Consider the following 13,041-nt stretch of genomic DNA (forward strand, 5'->3'; position numbering starts at 1 on the left):
ATGCGCAGCTGGCTCCCAGCCGGGCGCTCCCTTCCTCCACACCGCTGGTCCCTACAGGGCGGCCAGAGCGGTAAAAAAAAGAAAAATAAGAGCCACCGGGCCACCCTAGGATTGGACGGAATGCCGCCCCTTAGAATCTGCCACCCCAAGCATGAGCTTGCTTGGCTGGTGCCTGGAGGCGGCCCTGGCTGGGGCCAGAAGCCAAGGGAGACTCTCTCTACCTTTGAGAGGGAGGGACCTGGCTGCAGGGAGCTGACAGATGGTACCTGGAGTGGAGCAGGGCTGGAGAAGGCCAAGGGAGCTGGGGAGCTCTGGCCTAGAGAGCTCATAGACTTTAAGGTCAGAAGGGACCATTATGATCAGCTAGTCCGACCTCCTGCACAACGCAGGCCACAGAATCTCACCCACTCACTCCTGTAACAATACCCTATCCTATGTCTGAGTTATTGAAGTCCTTAAATCATGGTTTAAAGACCTCAAGGTGCAGAGAATCCTCCAACAAGTGACCTGTGCCCCACGCTGCAGAGGAAGGCGAAAAATCTCCAGGGCCTCTGCCAGTCTGCCCTGGAGGAAAATTCCTTCCCGACCCCAAATATGGCGATCAGTTAAACCCTGAGCATGTGAACAAGACTCACCAGCCAGCAACCAGGAAAGAATTCTCTGTGGTAACTCAGATCCCACCCCATCTAACATCACAGACCACTGGGCATATTTACCTGCTAATAATCAAAGATCTATTGCCAAATTAATTGCCAAAATTAGGCTATCCCATCACACCATCCCCTCCATAAACTTATCAAGCTTAGTCTTGAAGCCAGATATGTCTTTTGCTCCCACTACTCCCCTTGGAAGGCTGTTCCAGAACTTCACTCCTCTAATGGTTAGAAACCTTCATCTAATTTCAAATCTAAACTTCCTAGTGTCCAGTTTATATCCATTTGTTCTTGTGTCCACATTGGTACTAAGCTTAAATAATTCCTCTCCCTCCCTGATATTTATCCCTCTGATATATTTATAAAGAGCAATCATATCCCCCCTCAGCCTTCTTTTGGTTAGGCTAAACAAGCCAAGTTCTTTGAGTCTCCTTTCATAAGACAGGTTTTCCATTCCTCGAATCATCCTAACACCCCTTCTCTATACCTGTTCCAGTTTGAATTCATCCTTCTTAAACATGGGAGACCAGAACTGCACACAATATTCCAGATGAGGTCTCACTAGTGCCTTGTATAACGGTACTAACACCTCCTTTTCTTTGCTGGAAATACCTCACCTGATGCATCCTAAAACCGCATTAGCTTTTTTAACAGCCATCACATTGGCGGCTCATAGTCATCCTGTGATCAAACAATACTCCAAGGTCCTTCTCCTCCTCTGTTACTTCCAACTGATGCGTCCCCAATTTATAACTAAATTCTTGTTAATTAATCCCTAAATGCATGACCTTGCACTTTTCACTATTAAATTTCATCCTATTACTATTACTCCAGTTTACAAGGTCATCCAGATCTTCCTGTATGATATCCTGGTCCTTCTCTGTGTTAGCAATACCTCCCAGCTTTGTGTCATCTGCAAACTTTATTAGCACATTCCTGCTTTTTGTGCCAAGGTCAGTAATAAAAAGATTAAACCAATCTCTGAGGAACTCCACTAGTAACCTCCTTCCAGCCTGACAGTTCACCCTTCAGTACAATCCATTGTAGTCTCCCCTTTAACCAGTTCTTTATCCACCTTTCAGTTTTCATAATGATCCCCATTCTTTTCCAATTTAACTAATAAATCCCCATTTAGAACCGTATCAAATGCCTTACTGAAATTGAGGTAAATTAGATCCACTGTGTTTCCTTTGTCTAAAAAATATGTTACTTTCTCAAAGAAGGAGATCAGGTTGGTTTGGCACAATCTACCTTTTGTAAAACCATGTTGTATTTTGTCCCAATTACCATTGACCTCAATGTCCTTAACTAGTTTCTTCTTCAAACATTTTTCCAAGACCTGCCATACTACAGATGTCAAACTAACAGGCCTATAGTTACTCCGATCACTTGTTTTCCCTTTCTTAAAAATAGGAACTATGTTAGCAATTCTCCAGTCATACGGTACAACCCCTGAGTTTACTGATTCGTTAAAAATTCTTGCTAATGGGCTTGTAATTTCATGTGCCAGTTCCTTTAATATTCTTGGATTAAGATTATCTGGGCCCTCCAATTTTGTCCGATTAAACTGTTCGTGTTTGGCTTCTACCTTGGATGTGGTAATATCTACCTCCGTATCCTCATTCCCATTTGTCATCCTACCATTATCCCTAAGCTCCTCATTAAAGACTGAGGTCCTCTTCATTAACTAAGTATATGTAGTGGACGTAGGCCTGGGAAGTTTATGAAGCATTTCTAAGCCTCCCAGTATTTTGGAACCTCTGGCAGCCCCAGGGAATCTGAACCAAACTGATATGTTAGCGAGTGTCTTAGTTGTAAGTACTGCGACTCTGCTGATGATCACAGGTCATAATGCTGCTTGAGCATTATAAAAGGGATAAAGTCCTCATCATTGACTAATTGGGAAATGCGCATGATGCCTCTGCTTACTTTATAATTTGGAAGAACTGGGTAATTCCCAGTTGTGAGTCTGAGTTGCCACAAATAGGTGACTTTGCATGATGTCAAGGATGAGAAACCTAGAAGACCAACACCTTTTTTGACCTCATAGGATGAATAGTCTTTCAAGTTCTTTTGCCGAGAATTACCAAAACCTGTGTTTTTCCACCAGAAATAATCCAGGAGAAATAGCATAAATTACTGACATATGTAACTCATCAACACCTGATAGCCTAGGACTGCACACAAACAATGGCATTCTCAAACTTGCAAAAGCATCTTGACATGCTCCCACTTCAGTAATGGTGATCTCCAATTGAACAGATCAGAGGCCCAAACAATGGGTATGGTATATTTATTTCAGCACTCAAGCCCAGGTTCACTGGTCATGCAAGCAGCCCAAGAGAGGTCAAAATAGCAAGAGTCCTTCAAAACCACTCCTTGCAACAAGGACCTAAGAAACTGTACCTATATGGTTATAAAATATACTCCTCCATGAGACTTCAAATGAGAGTGGCCAACTGCAACACCTTACTCCTGTCTAAATATGAATTCTGGTCTGGGACAGTCCTTTGAACCTCCTCAATAAATTATCTAAGGATCATCAGGAGGAGTTAAAGATCTTTATGACCAAAGGCCAATTCACTGTGAGAACATCCCTTCAGGCCACTCTTATTGCTTCTGACACAATGGTGAGGACTGTGACCATGGCCATCTTCATGAGGTGTTCTAGCTAGAGGCATCTGGGATCCTTTGGGAGGTCAAGATGACTATAGCAAACCTTCCTTCTTCTTCGAGTGATTGCTCATATCCATTCCAGGTAGGTGTGCGCGCCGTGCGTGCACGTTTGCCGGAAACTTTTTACCCTAGCAACTCCAGTGGGCCGGCAGGTCGCCCCCTAGAGTGGCGCCACTATGGCACTAGATATATACCCCTGCCGGCCCGCCCGCTCCTCAGTTCCTTCTTACCGCCGTGTCGGTTGCTGTAACTGTGGAGTGCGGCTTGCTGTCCTCCACGTACCTAGCTCTCCTGTACTCTGTTCGTAGTCGTAGTTGTAAATAGTTTTATAGATAGTTCAAAGTAGTATTTTAGTTAGTTGTTTATTATATATAGTTGTTTAACTTGTTCGCGGGTGGGCCGTTGCCCTTCCCGGCGCCCAGCACCGAGCTCATGCCTGGTTCGCCGGGCTTCAAGCAGTGCTCGGCATGCAAGAAGCCGATGCCGACTAGCGATCCCCATGACGCGTGCCTCAAGTGCCTGGGGGAATCGCACATTAGTGAGAAGTGTCGTATATGCAAGGCCTTTAAGCCTCGCACAAAGAAGGAGAGGGATCAAAGACTCCGTGCTCTCCTAATGGAAGCGGCACTGACTCCAGCACCGGCGGCGCAACCGGCCACTTCTACCCCGGCACCGGACCGCGCCGGCACCGGCAAGACTCCCCGGCACCAGGAGCAGATCCAAGACCCTCGACGTCTGCAACACCATCGAGGCAGGCTCGAGTGGAACGCCCAGCATCCACCTTGGCCGCGGCACCGCCTGCAGGGCTGCTGTCGACTCCGGGTCCGGAAGGTCCGTCGAGTCCAGCCCCTCCTAGCTCCCCCTTGAGATCAGGGGTCGAGCTATTAGTCCCATCTACGCCAAGACCTTTGCCTCGGCGCAGGACTTGATAGCGCTCACGGAGCCATCGCAGCCTCAGACCACGGCACCCCCGGGACGGGTAACCTCCATAGGTAAACTGATGCTGAGAGCGCTGTCTCCGGAGTCCCGGCACCGATCGCCCAGGAGACGTGAACGCTCGTGCTCGGGGCGCCGCTCGCAGTCCCGGCACCATTCTCCCCGGCGGTACCGGTTGCACTCGCAGCGCCAATCAGCATCTGCACGGTCCCGGTCTGGCTCCTCTTACCACCTGCACCGAGACTCTAGGAGCCGTTCACCTCGGCTTTCAGCTCCTCGGTCGACCTCCCGGCACCGAGTCGGTGGTAGGTCCCGATCCCGGTCGACCTCCCGGCACCGCGTCGGTGGCAAGTCCCGGTCCCCACTACCATCCCGGCACCGCGCTGAACGAAGGTCGCGGTCCCGCTCTCGGCACCGACCTCGAGGCAGATCCCAATCCAGATCCCGGCACCAACTACCACGCCGTTCCTGGTCCCGATCTCGGCACCGATACGGGTCGCGGCACCGATCCTCGGCACCGAGGAAAGCGTCGGAGTCGGCATATAGAGAGGTCTATCAAACTGGCTCAGCGCCTCCGTGGCCTTCAAGGGAACCATCCGTGTCCTCTCAGGCAGAGAGCGCCTACGCGTTGGGCCAGGACAGACACTCGGCCCTGTTTCAGGACCCTCCACCTCAGGAACGAGGGCCTCAACAGTGGGGGTTTTGGACCCCATGGGCGTACCGCCAAGCCCAGGGTCCACAACATATTACTCCCCGCCCTGCGGCGGAACGCAGGCCACCTGAGGCAACGGTGTCTAGACCCCCTCCCTCCCCGGAAGCAGAGGACAGGTCCAGCCACCAGGACCCAGAGCTCCCTCCAGTGACGGAGGTGCAGCCTCACACAGAACCCCCCGTGGACGCTCTGTTGCCGAGGGTTTCCTCGTCGTCTTCCCCGGATGAGGCAGTGGCGGGTACCTCGTCCTCCAGCCCTCCCCCTCTAGATCTTAGGGCACACCAGGACCTCCTCTGACGAGTGGCACAAAACCTGGACATTCAAGCAGAGGAGGTCTCTGAAATCGAGGACCCGGTGGTGAGCATCCTCTCCGCCAACGCACCCACCAGAGTGGCCCTGCCTTTTATCAAGACTATTCAGGCCAACGCCGCTACTATCTGACAGTCACTGGCCTCCATCCCTCCGACCGCTCGAGGAGTGGAAAGGAAGTACATGGCCCCCTCGAAGGGCTATGAATACCTCCACGTTCACCCGACACCCTGCTCCCTTGTGGTCCAGTCGGTGAACGACAGGGAGCTCCACGGTCAAGAGGCCCCGGCACCCAAGTCGAAGGAGGCGAGACGGATGGACCTCCTGGGCCGCAAGGTCTATTCAGCGGGGGCGCTACAGCTCAGGGTCTCGAACCAGCAGGCCCTCCTTAGCCGCTACTCCTTTAACTCTTGGGTAGCAGCGGGAAAATTTGCAGAGCTGTTACCACAGGACGCCCGCCAGGAGTTTACCACCATCCTGGATGAGGGCAAAAAGGTAGCGAGGACCTCGCTACAAGCCTCCTTAGATGCTGCGGACTCGGCCGCTCGGACCCTTGCCTCGGGGCTTATGATGCGCCGAATTTCCTGGCTTCAGGTCTCTGGCCTTCCGCCAGAGCTCCAGCATACTATCCAGGACCTCCCCTTCGAAGGCAGGGCCTGTTTTCCACTAAAACAGACCCCAGACTAAAGGACCTTAAAGACAATAGGGTCATAATACGGTCTTTGGGGATGCATACGCCTGCGACACAGCGCAGGCCATTCCGGCAGCAGAACCAACAACAGCAGCGTCGGCCGTATCCTCAGTTCCGTCCGCGGCAGGACCTCACTAGGCGCCGTGGCAGGAACAACCAACGCAGACAGTCGAGTGGCCAAACGGGGCAAAACCAAGGCTCTGCCAAGGCCCCTCCTGGACCCAAGCCTTCATTTTGAAGGTGCGCCCAAGGGCGCAGTACCAGTTTCCCCTCCGGATCCTTCCCCGCAGTTTTCCAACCGTCTTTCATTTTTCCTCCCGGCGTGGACCCAAATAACATCGGACCGTTGGGTCGCGTACTGTGCAGGCCGGTTATCGCCTGCAGTTTTCATCGCCCCTCCCCTCCCACCCACCATCCTCGTCCCTCTTCAGGGACCCCTCTCACGAGCAATTCCTCCGTCAGGAGGTGCACACGCTCCTCGTCAAGGGAGCCATAGAGGAGGTTCCAGAGAGCGAGAAGGGCAAGGGGTTTTATTCCCGCTACTTTCTAATCCCCAAGTCCAAGGGGGGCCTCAGGCCTATCCTCGACCTGCGGGAACTCTACAAGTATATGGTGAAGTTGAAGTTCCATATGGTATCCCTTGGAACCATCATCCCATCCCTGGATCCCAGAGACTGGTACGCCGCCCTCGACATGCAGGACGCTTACTTCCATATCGCCATATTCCCCCAGCACAGGCGTTTCCTCCGCTTTGTGATCGACCGCCAACATTATCAATTTGCGGTCCTCCCGTTTGGCCTCTCTATGGCCCCGAGGGTGTTCACAAAATGCATGGCAGTCGTCGTCGCACACCTCCGGCGCTGCCGCATTCACGTGTTCCCCTACGTGGATGACTGGCTGATCCAGGGCACATCGGAGCTGCAGGTCCGCGACCACGTCCACAGGATCAGCAGCCTCTTTGCTGCCCTAGGCCTCGTGATCAAGGTGGACAAGTCTACTCTGCTCCCCACGCAGAGGATAGAGTTCATCGGGGCCGTTCTGGACTCTGCCCTAGCCAGGGCCTTGCTACCCTTGCCCAGGTTCCAGTCGCTGTCGGCCATCATTCTGCGCTTGCAGGCGGCCCCGCTGACCTCTCTAAGAACATGTCTGGCCCTCCTGGGCCATATGACGGCCTGTACGTTCGTGACAGCGTATGCCCGACTCCGCAGAAGGCCTCTTCAATCTTGGCTCATCGCGCAGTACCGGCCGGCCAGACAGTCGTTGGACACAGTTGTCACCGTTCCCCAAAGGGTACTGGACTCCCTTCGGTGGTGGCTGGACCAGTCCGTAGTCTGTGCGGGGCTCCCGTTCCATCCGCCCCAGCCCTCGGCATCCCTGACTATGGACGCCTCAGATCTGGGCTGGGGGGCGCACTGCGGTGCCCAAAGAACTCAAGGCTTGTGGACCCCTCAGGAGCTGGGCCTCCACATCAACATACGGGAGTTGAGAGCGGTCCGTCTTGCTTGTCAAGCGTTCGTCCATCACCTTCAAGGTCGTTGTGTCGCGGTGTTCACCGACAACACGACGACCATGTTCTACATCAACAAGCAGGGCGGCACCAGGTCCTCTCCCCTATGTCTCGAGGCGATGCGTCTCTGGGAGTTTTGCGTAGCCCACGCCGTTCACCTTTCCGCCTCCTATCTCCCGGGAGTACGAAACACTCTAGCAGATCGACTGAGCAGGTCCTTCCGCTCGCACGAGTGGTCCCTCCATCCAGACGTCGCCCTCTCACTCTTCCAGAGGTGGGGTCGTCCCCGGATGGACCTCTTCGCGTCCAGGGAGAACAGGAAATGTCGAACTTTCTGCTCCTTTCAGGGTCAGGAGCCCGGGTCTATAGCGGATGCCTTCCTGATCCCATGGGCGACCCACCTGTTTTACGCGTTCCCTCCCGTTCCGCTGATACACAGGGTTCTCCTCAAGGTGCGCAGACACAGAGCTCGGGTGATTCTCATAGCTCCAGCGTGGGCCAGACAACATTGGTACCCCATGTTGCTGGACCTCTCAGTAGCCAACCCAGTTGCCCTGCCCCTACATCCGGACCTGATCACCCAGGACCATGGCAGGCTCTGTCACCCAGACCTTCCGTCTCTGCACCTTATGGCATGGCTCCTGCGTGGTTGACAGGCTCCGAGTTATGCTGCTCTACCCCGGTTCGGAAGGTTCTCCTGGGCAGTAGAAAGCCTTCCACCAGGGCTACTTACTCGGCTAAGTGGAAGCGTTTCTCCTGTTGGTGTTCGGAGAAAGGTCTTCTCCCTGTGGAGATTCCCATCACCACTATTCTAGACTACATCTGGTCCCTCAAGGCCCAGGGTCTGGCGTTGTCGTCACTCCGGGTCCACCTAGCAGCTATCTCCGCGTTTCATCCTGGAGTGGACGGATGTTCCGTCTTCTCCCACCCTATGGTGGTGAGATTCCTGAAGGGACTGGAGCGTCTCTATCCACAGATCCGCCCTCCTGCCCCTTCATGGGATTTCAGCCTGGTCCTAACTCGGCTCATGGGTCCTCCATTCGAGCCGTTAGCTACTTGCTCCCTGCTCTATCTCTCATGGAAGACCACCTTCCTAGTGGCCATCACCTCAGCTAGACGGGTGTCAGAACTACGGGCCTTCACAGTAGTTCTCCCGTATACGGTCTTCCATAAAGACAAGGTGCAGCTGAGACCACACCCTGCCTTCCTTCCCAAGGTGGTCTCAGCTTTCCACATTAACCAGGAGATCTTCCTCCCCGTCTTTTTCCCAAAGCCCCATTCGTCCCGCAGGGAGCAACAGCTCCACTCGCTAGATGTCTGTCGGGCGCTAGCATTTTATGTGGACAGGACCAAACCGTTCCGCAAGTCCCCCGAGTTATTCGTGGCGGTAGCAGACCGGGTCAAGGGGCTACCGATTTCCTCGCAGAGGATATCTTTCTGGGTTACCTCCTGTATCAGGACCTGTTATGACCTGGCCCACGTTCCGACGGGCCGTGTGACTGCTCACTCCACCAGAGCACAGGCATCATCGCTGGCTTTCCTTGCCCGCGTGCCAATCCAAGAGATTTGTAGGGCGGCGACCTGGTCATCGGTCCACACATTCGCTTCCCATTACGCCCTGGTTCAGCAGTCCAGAGATGATGCGGCCTTTGGCTCTGCAGTGCTCCAGGCCGCGACTTCTCACTCCGACCCCACCGCCTAGGTAAGGTTTGGGATTCACCTACCTGGAATGGATATGAGCAATCACTCGAAGAAGAAAAGACGGTTACTCACCGTTGTAACTGTTGTTCTTCGAGATGTGTTGCTCATATCCATTCCACACCCGCCCTCCTTCCCCACTGTCGGAGTAGCCGGCAAGAAGGAACTGAGGAGCGGGCGAGCCGGCAGGGGTATATATCTAGTGCCATAGTGGCGCCAATCTAGGGGGCGACCTGCCGGCCCACTGGAGTTGCTAGGGTAAAAAGTTTCCGGCAAACGTGCACGCGGCGCGCGCACACCTACCTGGAATGGATATGAGCAACACATCTCGAAGAACAACAGTTACAACGGTGAGTAACTGTCTTTTTCAAGGGCTGTGAGCTCTTCAGCAGCACTACTGATGAGGTTCTTCACAGACCTAAGGACATTCGAGTGACCTGCGATTCCAGGCGCTCTAGGTCCCTACTTCTCAGGGGAAAGAGCCTCTGAGACGGCAGCCTTGCTACAAAACCTGTACTACTCTCAACAGTGACTTTCTGAGCCTTTGAGGTAGAGATTCCACAAGCATCACCCTTTCACCATCTCCTTGACTGTCCCACAGTTTTGGCACAAGTAGCAAGAGCCCACTCAAACTACCTGTGAATGCTTCTGTCACATCTTTTGGAAACTGATTTTACTGCTTTCAAAAAGCCAAGAATGGGATAACTTCAGATCAGTGACCTCTGGATATAGTAACCCAGGGGTGACCAACCTGAGCATGAGAAGGAGCCAGAATTTACCAATGTACATTGCCAAAGAGCCACAGTAATATATCAGCAGCCCCCCATCAGCTCCCAACACCTCCCACCCACCGGCAGCCCTGCCGATCAGTGCCTCTCCCTCCCTCTCCACACCTCCCAATCAGCTGTTTCGTGATGTGCAGGAGGCTCTGGGAGGGGAGGTGGAGGAGCAAGAGCATGGTAGACTCAGGGGAGGGGGTGGGAAGGGGTGGAGTGGGGGCAGGGCCTATGGCAGTCAGGAGTTGAGTGAGAACTCTACGGCACATTGGAAAGTTGGTGCCTGTAGCTCCAGCCCCAGAGTCGGTGCCTATACAAGGAGCCGCACATTAACTTCTGAAGAGCCGCATGTGGCTCCAGAGCTGCATGTGGCTCCAGAGCCGCAGGTTGGCCACCCCTGTAGTAACCAATGGATATTCCATCCAGTTTTAGACAGTTCCTACCCCCCACCTCTTGTCTATCTTCAAGAATCCCTTTCACAAGATGCTGGTGAGGCAAGAAGTAGGAAATACCCATAGAATTCAGAAGAATGGGCTTTTATTCTCATTACATCCTAATTCCAAAGAAGAAAGGGATCTGGGCATCCAGTGCCTCAACAAGGTTATTATTCAATGTTTCATATTCCATCCTACCCTTCAGCCTCTTGATGTCCCCACAGGTCTTTACCACGTTGCTAGCCATTGTGGCTGCACATCTATATAGACTGGGAATGCAAGTTTGTCTGTATATGGATGACTAGCCAGTTCAAGGAAGGTCCCCACAGCAAATATTCAACTCAATTCACATAACTCTACATGTCTTTGCATCTCTGTGCCTAGAGTCATCAAGGACAAAGTCCACTATGATCCCAACTCGAACCATAGAGTTCATCAGCACAGTGCTAGATACTTCTCCAACTCCAGAACACTCTGGCAGGCCAGCTCAGCAGATCATTTTCACAGAACCATGAATGGCCCCAATTCCATTTTCCACAACATATTAATCAGGTGGGGATTTCCAGCTGTGGTCTTGTTCACATCATACAAGAACAGCAACTGATGGACCTTTTGCTCCTGAAGGGATGTAAACCCAGGCTCGCTGACACCTTTCTTTGCTCCTGAGTGCTGGATCAGTTCTTCACCTTTCCACCAACTCACTTAATTTCCAGAGTTTGGGAAAGCTGAAACAGAACTCTTGCCACATTATCCTGACCACTCCCAGCATGGGCCAGACAGCTCTGGTTTTTTGAGCTGGTGAATCTTTTGGTCATCCCACCAATCACCTTATCACTTCTTCCTGACATAGTCTCCCAAAACAAGGGCTGAATATTGACCCATATACAACGTCACTCCATCTAATAGCCTGGATACTGTTTGAGTAACTCCCCTGGAGAGGATCTATTCATTTGAATTACAGAAAATTCTCGACAAAGCAGAAAGCCTTCTACCGGACTAGCATATAGAAATGGAAAAGGTTTTATTATCTGAACAATCCAGCAGCAGCTTTCACCAATGACTCCTTGATTTCCAACTATCCTGGAATTTCTATCCTTCCTGAAGTGATCCAGGCTTTCCATCAGCTCAGTTAGAGTACATTTGGCAGCAATTTCTGCATATCATCCTCCAGTCCAGGGTTACTTGTATTCACACACCCCAAAGTACTGAAATTTTTGAAGGGCCTTGCTTACATTCTCCACCTACTTAAGGACCATCCCCGTTCCTGGGACCTCAACTTAATTCTTACTGGTTTAATGGGATTACCCATCAAACCCATGGTGATTTGCTTCTTCTGTCATCTGTCAGTGAAAACACCTTTTCTGGTGGCCATTATCTCAGCTTAGAAAAGTCAGCAAATACAGGCCCTCATGTCCCAATAAAGACAAAGTAATCCTTAGGCCTCATTCCAAATTTCTGCCTAAGGTAATTTCAGTCTATCAATTCATCTCAATCAATTAATCCATCTCCCATTTTTTCCCCAAAACCTCACTGCAACCCAGGCAAAATAAAACAGCACATACTAAAGAAGTGAGAGCTTTATCCTTAAATGGAACAAAGTTATTCATTTCTTCCCCCAGACCCTTTATGGCTTTCCCAGAAAAAGTTAAGAGGGCAACCCATGTCCGCAGAGGTTATCCAGGTGTGTTCCTGTCTATATTTAGTGGTTCTCAGCACCCCCATTACACAAATTGTTCCAGCACTCTGCAAGCCACCCTCCATCCCAGATAATCAGAGTCCTGTTCTCTTATGACTCTTGTTGGCAAAGGAACCGAGTGGCTGTTAAGGCCACCCTGCCCTTTATGCCCTAAGCTGTGGTGGTCACAAGGGATATCAGAGTACAGGTACAACCCCAAGGGACACTGCTATCCAAAAGAATCCAATCTTACACATGGGAAACCTGCACAACTTGAATGGAATCCATGTGGAAAACACATCTCAAAGAACCACAGTAACCATGGGGTAAATAACATTTATTTCACCTTCTTTTCAGCTCCTAGTCCTGATTTTATTGCAATTCTTCCCATATTACCTGATAAGTGCTTTACTTTCCCATGTAGATATCTTTTGATTCCTGTAAAGTGAGAGGTATACAATGACCTAGTGGTATTAATATTGGTTAAGTAAAACACAAATGTTGAGATTTTGGAATCTTTTAGAACTGTATAGTACAAAACAACTGGACTTTATTTTTATCACAGGCATAATTATTATGCTAATGTTAACTTAAATTACTTGATTAACTTGTTCTCTCATCTTTCATATTTTTATTATTAGATTAAAATTCTCAGACCAGGAAGTTTAAATAGTGCAATACGAGAGTTTGTTATTGAGAAATTAGGAGCCAGATATCTTCAGACTGGAGTGATTAACTTGAAAGAAGTGTATGAAGATTCCAGTGCCACCACTCCATTAATATTTATTCATTCTCATGGTGAGATACATTAATATTTATTCATTCTCATGGTGAGATACTTATAAACTAAGAAGGGGCATATAAAACCTGGTTTATGAAGCATTAATGTTCAGTTTCTAGTTTAGCTCTTATGTTCAATAGGTTGCCCCTGCTTCCTAGAGTGTTACCAACTTTTGCGTTCATGTTATCTTTGT

General features: G+C 51.0%; 1 protein-coding gene across 1 annotated transcript in view; it reads left to right on the forward strand.

Moving 5' to 3' along the window:
* The window catches only part of DNAH14 (dynein axonemal heavy chain 14), a 490,898-nt gene that overhangs the window by 423,202 nt on the left and 54,655 nt on the right, over window positions 1-13,041 (forward strand). Inside the window, exon 75 of the mRNA XM_050948398.1 lies at window positions 12,709-12,865. Coding sequence (XP_050804355.1) covers window positions 12,709-12,865 — 157 coding nt within the window. The remainder of the gene's footprint in view (window positions 1-12,708; window positions 12,866-13,041) is intronic.

The sequence above is a fragment of the Gopherus flavomarginatus genome, chromosome 4 (genome assembly GCF_025201925.1).
Source record: "Gopherus flavomarginatus isolate rGopFla2 chromosome 4, rGopFla2.mat.asm, whole genome shotgun sequence".
In the NCBI taxonomy this organism is placed as follows: Eukaryota; Metazoa; Chordata; order Testudines; family Testudinidae; genus Gopherus; species Gopherus flavomarginatus.